Source organism: Oncorhynchus clarkii, chromosome 6 (assembly GCF_045791955.1).
Source record: "Oncorhynchus clarkii lewisi isolate Uvic-CL-2024 chromosome 6, UVic_Ocla_1.0, whole genome shotgun sequence".
Classification (NCBI taxonomy): Eukaryota; Metazoa; Chordata; class Actinopteri; order Salmoniformes; family Salmonidae; genus Oncorhynchus; species Oncorhynchus clarkii.
This window is the reverse complement of record NC_092152.1, coordinates 86734247-86746554: the sequence shown is the minus strand read 5'-3', so window position 1 is coordinate 86746554 and position 12308 is coordinate 86734247. Positions and strand designations below refer to the sequence as shown.

Sequence of the window (12308 nt, the reverse complement as noted above, 5' to 3'; positions counted from 1 at the left end):
GGTCTGATTTACCACAGATGTCAGCCAATCAGCATTCAGGGCTAGAACCACCCAGTTTGTAACAGGCCTTATGTGATTTCACCACATATCAAAAATAACAAATAAAAACACAGAGCAGTGTAAACATAAGCCATGTGTCCCGTACAGTAGCATCAGCAGCCTCACTATCTACACCAGCAGCAGGTCTCTTACCTGGGGCAGGGCGGTGTTAAGCTGCCTCTGCAGCGAGTCCCTCTCGTGGCTGACCTCGTGCAGCTTGCCCTGGGTCAGGCCTAGGTTCTCCTGGGTCTCCCTCAGCGTGTCCAGTAGCCGGTCGCGTTCCTCCAGCATGGAAACCATCAGAGATTCAAAGTGCCCCTCCGAGTCCGAATGAAGAGGCGAGCCAGACCCCCGCCGGCCACCCGAAGGCCCCTCCGACTCGCTGATGGTGGGCATCACCTCGCACATCATCTAGGATAGGAGGAGAGGGGTGGAGAGAGAAATGGGAGAGAGGAATAGAGACAGAGAGGGAGAAAATGTCAGAGAAAGAAGTCGCCAACACATACAAGGACAACGCCTCGGAGCTCAACAGGGTCTTGATCTTTACATCAGAGTTGAATGACTTATCACACATCAGGATCAATGACAACTTCACTAAGCGGCGCTCTCCATGGAAAACCATTACGAACACGGAAACATGAAACCGCAAGGTGACCATGAACATACAACATTGTATTTTCTTCATATTTGACTCTGGGGAAATCATTAATTTCATTCACAACCGAGAGCACAGAAAGATAGCCAGGGAGGGCTGGACACAACAACCTGCCAGCACTGCCACGATGGGCCGCGAGACACTGGGCCGCGAGACACTGGACCTCACACTTGTGTTAAGTTACGAGTGCTGACATTTCTGTGTGGTGCCATCTCTGGTGTTCTGTGTGACAGAGTGCTTGCAGAGATTCTATGAAGTTTGTCTCTAAACACACTCAAAATACACACGTACACAGCCCATCAACAGAAACACCTGGCCCCATCAACAGAAACACCCGGCCCCATCAACAGAAACACCCGGCCCCATCAACAGAAACACCCGGGCCATCAACAGAAACACCCGGGCCATCAACAGAGACACCCGGCCCATCAACAGAGACACCCGGCCCATCAACAGAGACACCCGGCCCATCAACAGAGGCACTCGGCCCATCAACAGAGACACCCGGCCCATCAACAGAGACACCCGGCCCATCAACAGAGACACCCGGCCCATCAACAGAGACACCCCCCCCGGCTAGATAAAGATCCAGCGCAACGTGACAACGGTACTCTCACCATCTCCCCATCTGCACTCAATAAACCAGCACCTTGAGCCAAGCTGTTGTCTGAAGGGTAGTGGCAGGCACGCATGGAGAGAACGTTCATTTGCGGTGAGAAAACAGAACACAGTGGGGAAGGCCTCCACACACAATCAGGCCGTATATATTGCACCAACTGGTTACTGCAAGGTTGCTGATGTATGATTTAGTAAACAAAAACTACTTGGCAGGTCTGCTGTAAACCACTGTATTAAACAAGAGGAGAGCCCAGTCAAAGCACTCTTTTCTGCAACCGATTTGTTAAGCACAACTCCATTAATATAATACTGGGCTTTTCTGCAACCTGTTTGTTAAGCACAACTCCATTAATAAAATAAATGGGCTTTTCTGCAACCGGTTTGTTAAGCACAACTACATTACTATAATAATGCATGTAATTATAGTGATAATCATTAATGCCATTTAACAGATGCCCTTATCCAAAGCAACTGAAAGTCATGCTAGCGGGAATCAAACCCACTATCCTGGCGTTGCAAGTGCCATTTTCTAACGACTGAGAAATGGCCTTCTTCGTCACGGCCCTGGTCCGCAGAGAGAAATGGCTTCTTCATTAAATAAAATGCTATTGGTCACATCCACATTGTTAGCAGATGTTATTGAGGCTGTAGAGAAATGCTTGTCTTCCTAACTCCAATAGTGTAGTATCTAACAATTCACAACAATACACACAAACCTAAAAAGTAGAAGAATGGAATTAATAAATAAATATTATATATATTGTTCAAAAAAATTAAGGGAACACTAAAATAACACATCCTAGATCTGAATTAATGAAATATTCTTATTAAATACTTTTTTCTTTACATAGTTGAATGTGCTGACAACAAAATCACACAAAAATTATCAATGGAAATCAAATTTATGAACCCATGGAGGTCTGGATTTGGAGTCACACTCAAAATTAACACACTCAGTGTGAACCTGCTTTCATCTGTGAAGAGCACAGGGCGCCAGTGGCGAATTTGCCAATCTTGGTGTTCTCTTGCAAATGCCAAACGTCCTGCACGGTGTTGGGCTGTAAGCACAACCCCCACCTGTGGACATCGGAACCTCATACCACCCTCATGGAGTCTGTTTCTGACCGTTTGAGCAGACACATGCACATTTGTGGCCTGCTGGAGGTCATTTTGCAGGGCTCTGGCAGTGCTCCTCCTCCTTGCACCTGCAGAACCACTCCTTTATTGGGGGTGTCTTGCTAATTGCCTATAATTTCCCCATGTTGTCTATTCCATTTGCACAACAGCATGTGAAATGTATTGTCAATCAGTGTTGCTTCCTAAGTGGACAGTTTGATTTCACAGAAGTGTGATTGACTTGGAGTTACATTGTGTTGTTTAAGTGTTCCCTTTATTTTTTTGAGCAGTATATCGCAATATGACCCTGGTCTGCAGAGAGTCAGTATACATCTCATACACTAATAGTTGTATTAGTTCCCATCCTGACAGACACCTCGTTAAGTTCGCTGATGGCACTGCCTTGATCAGCCTGTTGCATGATGATGAGGAACGTCCTAAATGACTGAAGAGTGGTGTGACCAATCACACTTGGTCCTCCACACCAACAAGACCAAAGAGATGTGCATAGACGTCAGGAAGAGAACACCACCTACCTCTGCAACATCTATCAGAGGTCAGAACATAGAGATTGTAGAGGAACACACATACCTGGGTGTCCTCTTGGACAATAAGCTTCAGTGGAGTAAATGTACAGACCTGATCTACATAAAAAAAAAGAGTCAACAGAGATGGACTTTTCTCAAAAAGCTGGGATCTTTTAATGTTAATTGTACTATACTGACTCTGTTTTACAAATCTTTCAGTGAGAGTATTTTAACTGTTTGTTGGTTTGGCAATGCCACCGTCAGCCAGACAAATATGCCGACAAGGATTATCACCACAGCAAGCAAGGTACTTGGAGTCAAACAGACAGGCCTGGATGAGATCTTTAAGGTCAGGGCCCTCCCCAAGGTACTTGGAGTCAAACAGACAGGCCTGGATGAGATCTTTAAGATCAGGGCCCTCCCCAAGGTACTGGGAGTCAAACAGACAGGACTGGATGAGATCTTTAAGGTCAGGGCCATCCACAAGGTACTTGGAGTCAAACAGACAGGCCTGGATGAGATCTTTAAGGTCAGGGACCTCCCCAAGGTACTTGGAGTCAAACAGACAGGACTGGATGAGATCTTTAAGGTCAGGGCCCTCTGCAAGGCTCACAAAATCATTTTAGACCCAAGCCACCCCCTGTACCTGGACTTTGAACTACTCCCCTCTGGGCGCAGGTATAGGGCACCCCGAAACAAGAAAAACACAACTAGACAATAATTTGTGCCAGGTGTAATACCCCCCCCCCTAAATAGCTTGGGCTAATGTTCCTATTGACCCAGTAAGGCCAGCAGGCTAGTCTCTTTTTATTGGTATGTAACTGTTATGAAAGTCGTACTGTCAATTTGTTTTGCTATTTAAACACCATTTTAAACATGTACTTGACACTGCAACAACATTTCCCCATGGCGACAAAAAAGTCAGTAAAGTAAAGAATAATGACTTCTTCATCATGACCTTGGTCTGCAGAGAGTCAGTATACTGAGTAATGACTTCTTCATCATGACCCTGGTCCACAGAGAGTCAGTAGACTGAGTAATGACTTCTTCATCATGGCCCTGGTCCACAGAGAGTCAGTAGACTGAGTAATGACTTCTTCATCATGACCCTGGTCTGCAGAGAGTCAGTAGACTGAGTAATGACTTCTTCATCATGGCCCTGGTCCACAGAGAGTCAGTAGACTGAGTAATGGCTTCTTCATCATGGCCCTGGTCCACAGAGAGTCAGTAGACTGAGACTTCATCATGACCCTGGTCCACAGAGTGTCAGTAGACTGAGTAATGACTTCTTCATCATGACCCTGGTCTGCAGAGAGTCAGTAGACTGAGTAATGACTTCTTCATCATGGCCCTGGTCCACAGAGAGTCAGTAGACTGAGTAATGGCTTCTTCATCATGGCCCTGGTCCACAGAGAGTCAGTAGACTGAGACTTCATCATGACCCTGGTCCACAGAGTGTCTGTAGACTGAGTAATGACTTCTTCATCATGACCCTGGTCCACAGAGAGTCAGTATACTGAGTAATGACTTCTTCATCATGCCCCTGGTCTGCAGAGAGTCAGTATACTGAGTAATGACTTCTTCATCATGACCCTGGTCTGCAGAGAGTCAGTAGACTGAGTAATGGCTTCTTCATCATGGCCCTGGTCCACAGAGAGTCAGTAGACTGAGACTTCATCATGACCCTGGTCCACAGAGTGTCTGTAGACTGAGTAATGACTTCTTCATCATGACCCTGGTCTGCAGAGAGTCAGTAGACTGAGTAATTACTTCTTCATCATGACCCTGGTCTGCAGAGAGTCAGTAGACTGAGTAATGACTTCTTCATCATGACCCTGGTCTGCAGAGAGTCAGTAGACTGAGTAATGACTTCTTCATCATGACCCTGGTCTGCAGAGAGTCAGTAGACTGAGTAATGACTTCTTCATCATGACCCTGGTCTGCAGAGAGTCAGTAGACTGAGTAATGACTTCTTCATCATGACCCTGGTCTAGAGAATCAGTAGACTGAGTAATGGCTTCTTCATCATGGCCCTGGTCCACAGAGAGTCAGTAGACTGAGTAATGGCTTCTTCATCATGGCCCTGGTCCACAGAGAGTCAGTAGACTGAGTAATGACTTCTTCATAATGACCCTGGTCTGCAAAGAGTCAGTAGACTGAGTAATGGCTTCTTCATCATGGCCCTGGTCCACAGAGAGTCAGTAGACTGATACTTCATCAGGACCCTGGTCCACAGAGTGTCTGTAGACTGAGTAATGACTTCTTCATCAGGACCCTGGTCCACAGAGAGTCAGTATACTGAGTAATGACTTATTCATCATGACCCTGGTCTAGAGAGTCAGTATACTGAGTAATGGGTTCTTCATCATGACCCTGGTCCACAGAGAGTCAGTAGACTGAGACTTCATCAGGACCCTGGTCCGCAGAGTGTCTGTATACGCTGCTAGAACATGTTATAAGGAGGGGGTCCTTTATGCTTTCCAAGGGCCAATTCCTAACTGGAGATTTGTGCTTGATGAGGTTTGCACCAAAGCCTGTGGTGCATCAGATGATGAAGCCAGACCACTACTCAGCCCTTCCATTGACTAGACACTAAGAAACCCAATGTGCACAAACACAAACACATGCACAAACCCCCGAGCTGACAAGGTACAAATCTGTCGTTCTGCCCCTGAACAGGCAGTTAACCCACTGTTCCTAGGCCGTCATTGAAAATAAGAATTTGTTCTTAACTGACTTGCCTAGTTAAATAAAAAAACATTTTTTTTTTTTTTTAAATGTAGACCTAGCCTACAATCACTCTGGATGTGTGTGTACAGTAATATGGTTTTCCATTGTAGACGGGCAGGCGTAAGATGTTGGGGATGCAGGCCTGACTGAGTGGTTGACTCCATCCACTGGCTCCACAACAGGGGGCTCAACACTGGCAATTAGGCCCTGTAAACGGGCAGGCATAAGATGTTGGGGATGCAGGCCTGACTGAGTGGTTGACTCCATCCACTGGCTCCACAACAGGGGGCTCAACACTGGCGATTAGGCCCTGTAGACGGGCAGGCATAAGATGTTGGGGATGCAGGCCTGACTGAGTGGTTGACTTCATCCACTGGCTCCACAACAGGGGGCTCAACACTGGCAATTAGGCCCTGTAGACGGGCAGGCGTAAGATGTTGGGGATGCAGGCCTGACTGAGTGGTTGACTCCATCCACTGGCTCCACAACAGGGGGCTCAACACTGGCGATTAGGCCCTGTAGACGGGCAGGCGTAAGATGTTGGGGATGCAGGCCTGACTGAGTGGTTGACTCCATCCACTGGCTCCACAACAGGGGGCTCAACACTGGCGATTAGGCCCTGTAGACGGGCAGGCATAAGATGTTGGGGATGCAGGCCTGACTGAGTGGTTGACTCCATCCACTGGCTCCACAACAGGGGGCTCAACACTGGCGATTAGGCCCTGTAGACGGGCAGGCATAAGATGTTGGGGATGCAGGCCTGACTGAGTGGTTGACTTCATCCACTGGCTCCACAACAGGGGGCTCAACACTGGCGATTAGGCCCTGTAGACGGGCAGGCATAAGATGTTGGGGATGCAGGCCTGACTGAGTGGTTGACTCCATCCACTGGCTCCACAACAGGGGGCTCAACACTGGTAATTAGGCCCTGTAGACGGGCAGGTGTAAGATGTTGGGGATGCAGGCCTGACTGAGTGGTTGACTCCATCCACTGGCTCCACAACAGGGGGCTCAACACTGGAAATTAGGCCCTGTAGACGGGCCTCCAGGCGGGAAAGCCGAGAATCATGTGAGCTACATATTTTTTTTTAACAAACGGAACTGCAGCTAATGAATTGGAACGAAGTGCATTTTTTACTGGGTGGCCGGGGAGGACTTAGGGCTTTCCTTTCTTCTTCTTCTTCCACGGCCTTCAACGCCAAAGGCACTTGCTTTCAGAAGCCACTGTGTTAAGTTCAGGAACCTGAGCAGTGGCACTGTACCTTAGGAGCTTGTTTACAAAGCAGGCCCGTCACTGAGCCAAAACCATCCAAATCCCCCACATATCGAGGTGAGAAATATTCTGATTGGCTACTGCCAAATGTAACCTAATTTTCACCTAGTCAAAATGGACAGCAGCTCTCCAGTAAACAAGGTCAAACCAAAAAAAACAATGGAGTTGATGAGGGGGAGGAGCCCTACTGAAGAGCACGAGACGGAATGACAGATGGTAACAATACTCTGTAGTGTAACTACCTCAATGTACAAAACAACAACAGGTCCATCATGTCAGTAGGCTTCACAGTATGGCAGTTCAGTTGTAGACATCTCAATGCAGTGAGTTGGGGGGGGGGGGGGGGGGGGGGTACACCTACATCACCAAGTAGCGTTACATAAGGCTGAAGTCCCTATGCACATCTATTGAACAAAACGTACACAGCGTTCGTACTGGACGGGCTGCTAACATACCAGCGTAAACAAGGCTGCTACAGGTAGGCTGAAGTCCGAAGAGAGAGAGACAAGAGGGTCAAAGTCCGGTAACATTAATGTGTAAACCATAACAGCAAGGTCACGGGGAAAGCCTAACGCTAATACTTTCGGTCTGGAATGTGACTGTTTTTGATAAACAAACTAGCTGTGTTGGTACTGTAGGTCTAGTGTAGAACAGTCCTAACTCTTTCAAACTCAAGGCAGGAGGCATAAAATCTGAGTACGGACACCTAGCTAACTAGATCAATCAATTGGCAGTTATCGAAAAGGTTTTCGAGATTTTTAAGTTAAATAAGTTAATTAAGTTACTGCCAAATGCACTCCTTTCTAGAGCTGTGAACCAAATGGACATATATGACGACATATGCCTGGTAGAAAGTTAGTAAAGCTGGTACAATAAAAAATATTATACATTAATACAAACAGATCAATGGTTAGCTAACGTTACCTTTGCAGAGTAGGCGAAATTCCTTTGTGGATGTCCACTTTTCTATCTATGTTGCCGAGCTTTCTTCAACTTAACTTCTAGCCAGTTCGTTCAACTAATACAACGGTACAATTGTATGAATAATCCAAGCCATTCAAAACATTAAATCCAATGAAAATGTTGAAAACCATCCAGACTGAAAGGTCCCCGACGGCGAACAAAAAAAGATAACTCCAAAAGGCCGCACCGCCAGACCCACATCAGAGGGCAACAACTCTAGCTAGCTATTTCGCTAACGGTAGTGACTTCTGCATTGCACAAAGATAAAAGTGAGTCAAACTGATTATTAGTGTTTGCACATGTAATATACAGACACACAATTATTAACTCATCCTAACATTTTCTATACTTTGTTCAAGGGAAGAAAAAAAAAAGTGTAGTTAGGCAACACTCCTTACAAGAAACAAAAGTGGAAACAGATGTAGCTAGATAGCTAGCTACCGTTAGCAATCAAATGTCCAGAGCTAGCTCGGCACTACAGCCGGTTACGATAGCTCATTGGACTGCAACTAAAAAGTGTAATGTTACTGTCCAAGACAATACCAGGCAAAGCATATATATATATATATAAAAGTGTTTATAATCCAACTTCAAGGGTCAAATGAAAAAAAAAAAATGAAGACGAAGTCAGAAAACTAAAAAATCTAAAAACACATTCTCTGGTGTATTTTGCCAGCTAACGTTAGCTTAGCTTCCCGTCGACGAGCCGCGTCACCACATCACAGCCTGGCAAAAAAGAAAACTGTGGGATCCAAGAGAGGAGATCGCGGAAACTTTAAACTCCTTGGATTGAGCTCGAAACGCACTTGATAAATATGTATCCACGGCCAATTTGTCCATGGGTTACCAACGTATCAAATAAACCAGGTTTCCGTCCGAATGCAAGCTTTTAATCCAGTTTTCTTTGGTAGTCCAGCTCGACAGGAGCCGTCCCTCTCCCGGTCGGCTCAGGAGTCACTTCTTGTTGTCTATCGTTTCCTGCTCTCCTGTGCGTCAATACGTTGGAACGGTGGAAAGCACGTCGGTACGTCGCAGGCTACCGTCGGCGACCAAGGTTGCCGCTCATTCAGTCTGCCTTTAGATTTACAGTATATTATCTTTGAGTGTGTTTTAGGTCATTGTGATTAGCCTATGTGTGGTGGAATAATGGCAGCATTTTCCCTCTTGTCACTTGATTTTTTAAAACATTTATAATGGAAGAGATTTAGTTATCTTTGAAAAATCACACACACACACACACACACACACACACACACACACACACACACACACACACACAGCACTCCAGAGACACTCCACAGGGTGTCTTTATTAAATGAATTATGCCCTCCATGTACACTATGAGACAGATATTGCCAATTTCTTTGTGAACAATTTAAATGTTTATTATCCTCAGCGTCCGGTCTGACCTGAATAATTTATGTCTTAGAGACCTTCTGGGAATTTCCAGTCAATCAAGTGAGTAGACGTTTTGCTTCAGGGACCTGCAATATTGGCAGTAATAAGTCAACATAATCATCCCGAGCTCCAACATCCTCTCCAGCTTTTGAGAGTGAAGGAGAAAGAGAGAGGGGAAAAGCCAGAGAGAGAAAATGTGAGGGTGGGTTTTGCTTAAATTAGTTATGGAGCCTCAGGATGGTCCTGTTAGACTACAGGATGGTTCTGTTAGACTACAGGATGGTTCTGTTAGACTACAGGATGGTTCTGTTAGACTACAGCAGTAGGATGGTTTTGTTAGGCTACAGGATGGTTCTGTTAGACTACAGGATGGTTCTGTTAGACTACAGGATGGTTCTGTTAGACTACAGCAGTAGGATGGTTTTGTTAGGCTACAGGATGGTTCTGTTAGACCACAGGGTGGTCCTGTTAGACTACAGGATGGTTCTGTTAGACTACAGGATGGTTCTGTTAGACTACAGCAGTAGGATGGTTTTGTTAGACTACAGGATGGTTCTGTTAGACTACAGGATGGTTCTGTTAGACTACAGGATGGTCCTGTTAGACTACAGGATGGTCCTGTTAGACTACAGGATGGTTCTGTTAGACTACAGGATGGTCCTGTTAGACTACAGGATGGTTCTGTTAGACTACAGGATGGTTCTGTTAGACTACAGGATGGTCCTGTTAGACTACAGGATGGTTCTGTTAGACTACAGGATGGTTCTGTTAGACTACAGGATGGTTCTGTTAGACTACATCAGTAGTAATGAGACCCAACCCCTTCTCATAATGGCGTTATTGGGGGATGATGGAATTGCTAAACAGACAGTCACACTCGTATGACATAGCAGCGTGTGGTGGAACTGCAAAGTGACATCAGACCTGCTTCCCTGATCATCCATCAGACCTGCTTCCCTGATCATCCATCAGATCTGCTTCCCTGATCATCCATCAGATCTGCTTCCCTGATCATCCATCAGACCTGCTTCCCTGATCATCCATCAGACCTGCTTCCCTGATCATCCATCAGATCTGCTTCCCTGATCATCCGTCAGACCTGCTTCCCTGATCATCCATCAGACCTGCTTCCCTGATCATCCATCAGATCTCCTTCCCTGATCATCCATCAGACCTGCTTCCCTGATCATCCATCAGATCTGCCTCCCTGATCATCCATCAGATCTGCCTCCCTGATCATCCATCAGATCTCCTTCCCTGATCATCCATCAGATCTCCTTCCCTGATCATCCATCAGATCTGCTTCCCTGATCATCCATCTGATCTGCTTCCCTGATCATCCATCAGACCTGCTTTCCTGATCATCCATCAGATCTGCTTCCCTGATCATCCATCAGATCTGCTTCCCTGATCATCCATCAGACCTGCTTCCCTGATCATCCATCAGATCTGCTTCCCTGATCATCCATCAGACCTGCTTCCCTGATCATCCATCAGATCTGCTTCCCTGATCATCCATCAGATCTGCTTCCCTGATCATCCATCAGATCTGCTTCCCTGATCATCCATCAGATCTGCTTCCCTGATCATCCATCAGATCTGCTTCCCTGATCATCCGTCAGATCTGCTTCCCTGATCATCCGTCAGATCTGCTTCCCTGATCATCCATCAGATCTGCTTCCCTGATCATCCATCAAATCTGCTTCCCTGATCATCCATCAGATCTGCTTCCCTGATCATCCATCAGATCTGCTTCCCTGATCATCCATCAGGCTTCCAGTTCGATTTCATACTTTATTGATTTGTTGATGTTTTATGTTTGTACTTATATTCACAATTCAGCTTTCAGTTGCCATGTATGCAAAATAAAACTAAACTAACATGCAGGTTACTGTGTGCTAGACTGTCCTGTATGTGAACTATAATGCAGTTTACTGTGTGCTAGACTGTCCTGTATGTGAACTATAATGCAGTTTACTGTGTGCTAGACTGTCCTGTCTGTGAACTATAATGCAGTTTACTGTGTGCTAGACTGTCCTGTATGTGAACTATCATGCAGTTTACTGTGTGCTAGACTGTCCTGTATGTGAACTATAATGCAGTTTACTGTGTGCTAGACTGTCCTGTATGTGAACTATAATGCAGTTTACTGTGTGCTAGACTGTCCTGCCTGTGAACTATAATGCAGTTTACTGTGTGCTAGACTGTCCTGTATGTGAACTATAATGCAGTTTACTGTGTGCTAGACTGTCCTGTCTGTGAACTATAATGCAGTTTACTGTGTGCTAGACTGTTCTGTATGTGAACTATAATGCAGTTTACTGTGTGCTAGACTGTTCTGTATGTGAACTATAATGCAGTTTACTGTGTGCTAGACTGTTCTGTATGTGAACTATAATGCAGTTTACTGTGTGCTAGACTGTTCTGTATGTGAACTATAATGCAGTTTACTGTGTGCTAGACTGTCCTGTCTGTGAACTATAATGCAGTTTACTGTGTGCTAGACTGTTCTGTATGTGAACTATAATGCAGTGTACTGTGTGCTAGACTGTCCTGTCTTTGAACTATAATGCAGTTTACTGTGTGCTAGACTGTTCTGTATGTGAACTATAATGCAGTTTACTGTGTGCTAGACTGTCCTGTCTGTGAACTATAATGCAGTTTACTGTGTGCTAGACTGTTCTGTATGTGAACTATAATGCAGTTTACTGTGTGCTAGACTGTCCTGCCTGTGAACTATAATGCAGGTTACTGTGTGCTAGACTGTCCTGTCTGTGAACTATAATGCAGTTTACTGTGTGCTAGACTGTCCTGCCTGTGAACTATAATGCAGTTTACTGTGTGCTAGACTGTTCTGTATGTGAACTATAATGCAGTTTACTGTGTGCTAGACTGTCCTGTATGTGAACTATAATGCAGTTTACTGTGTGCTAGACTGTTCTGTATGTGAACTATAATGCAGTTTACTGTGTGCTAGACTGTCCTGTCT

General features: G+C 45.5%; 1 protein-coding gene across 13 annotated transcripts in view; it reads right to left on the bottom strand.

The window, feature by feature from the left end:
* LOC139411755 (liprin-alpha-1-like) overlaps positions 1-8236 on the bottom strand; it is an 86007-nt gene extending 77771 nt beyond the window's left edge. For 12 of the 13 annotated variants that reach the window (XM_071158461.1, XM_071158460.1, XM_071158464.1 and 9 more), the window contains exons 1-2: positions 7883-8236; positions 193-450 (exon numbers count right to left, since the gene is read on the bottom strand). In XM_071158461.1, coding sequence (XP_071014562.1) covers positions 193-450 — 258 coding nt within the window. In that variant the 5' untranslated portion in view covers positions 7883-8236. The remainder of the gene's footprint in view (positions 1-192; positions 451-7882) is intronic. The other variant, XM_071158473.1, reaches the window with a different exon arrangement.
* Between the last annotated feature and the right edge of the window lie 4072 nt (positions 8237-12308).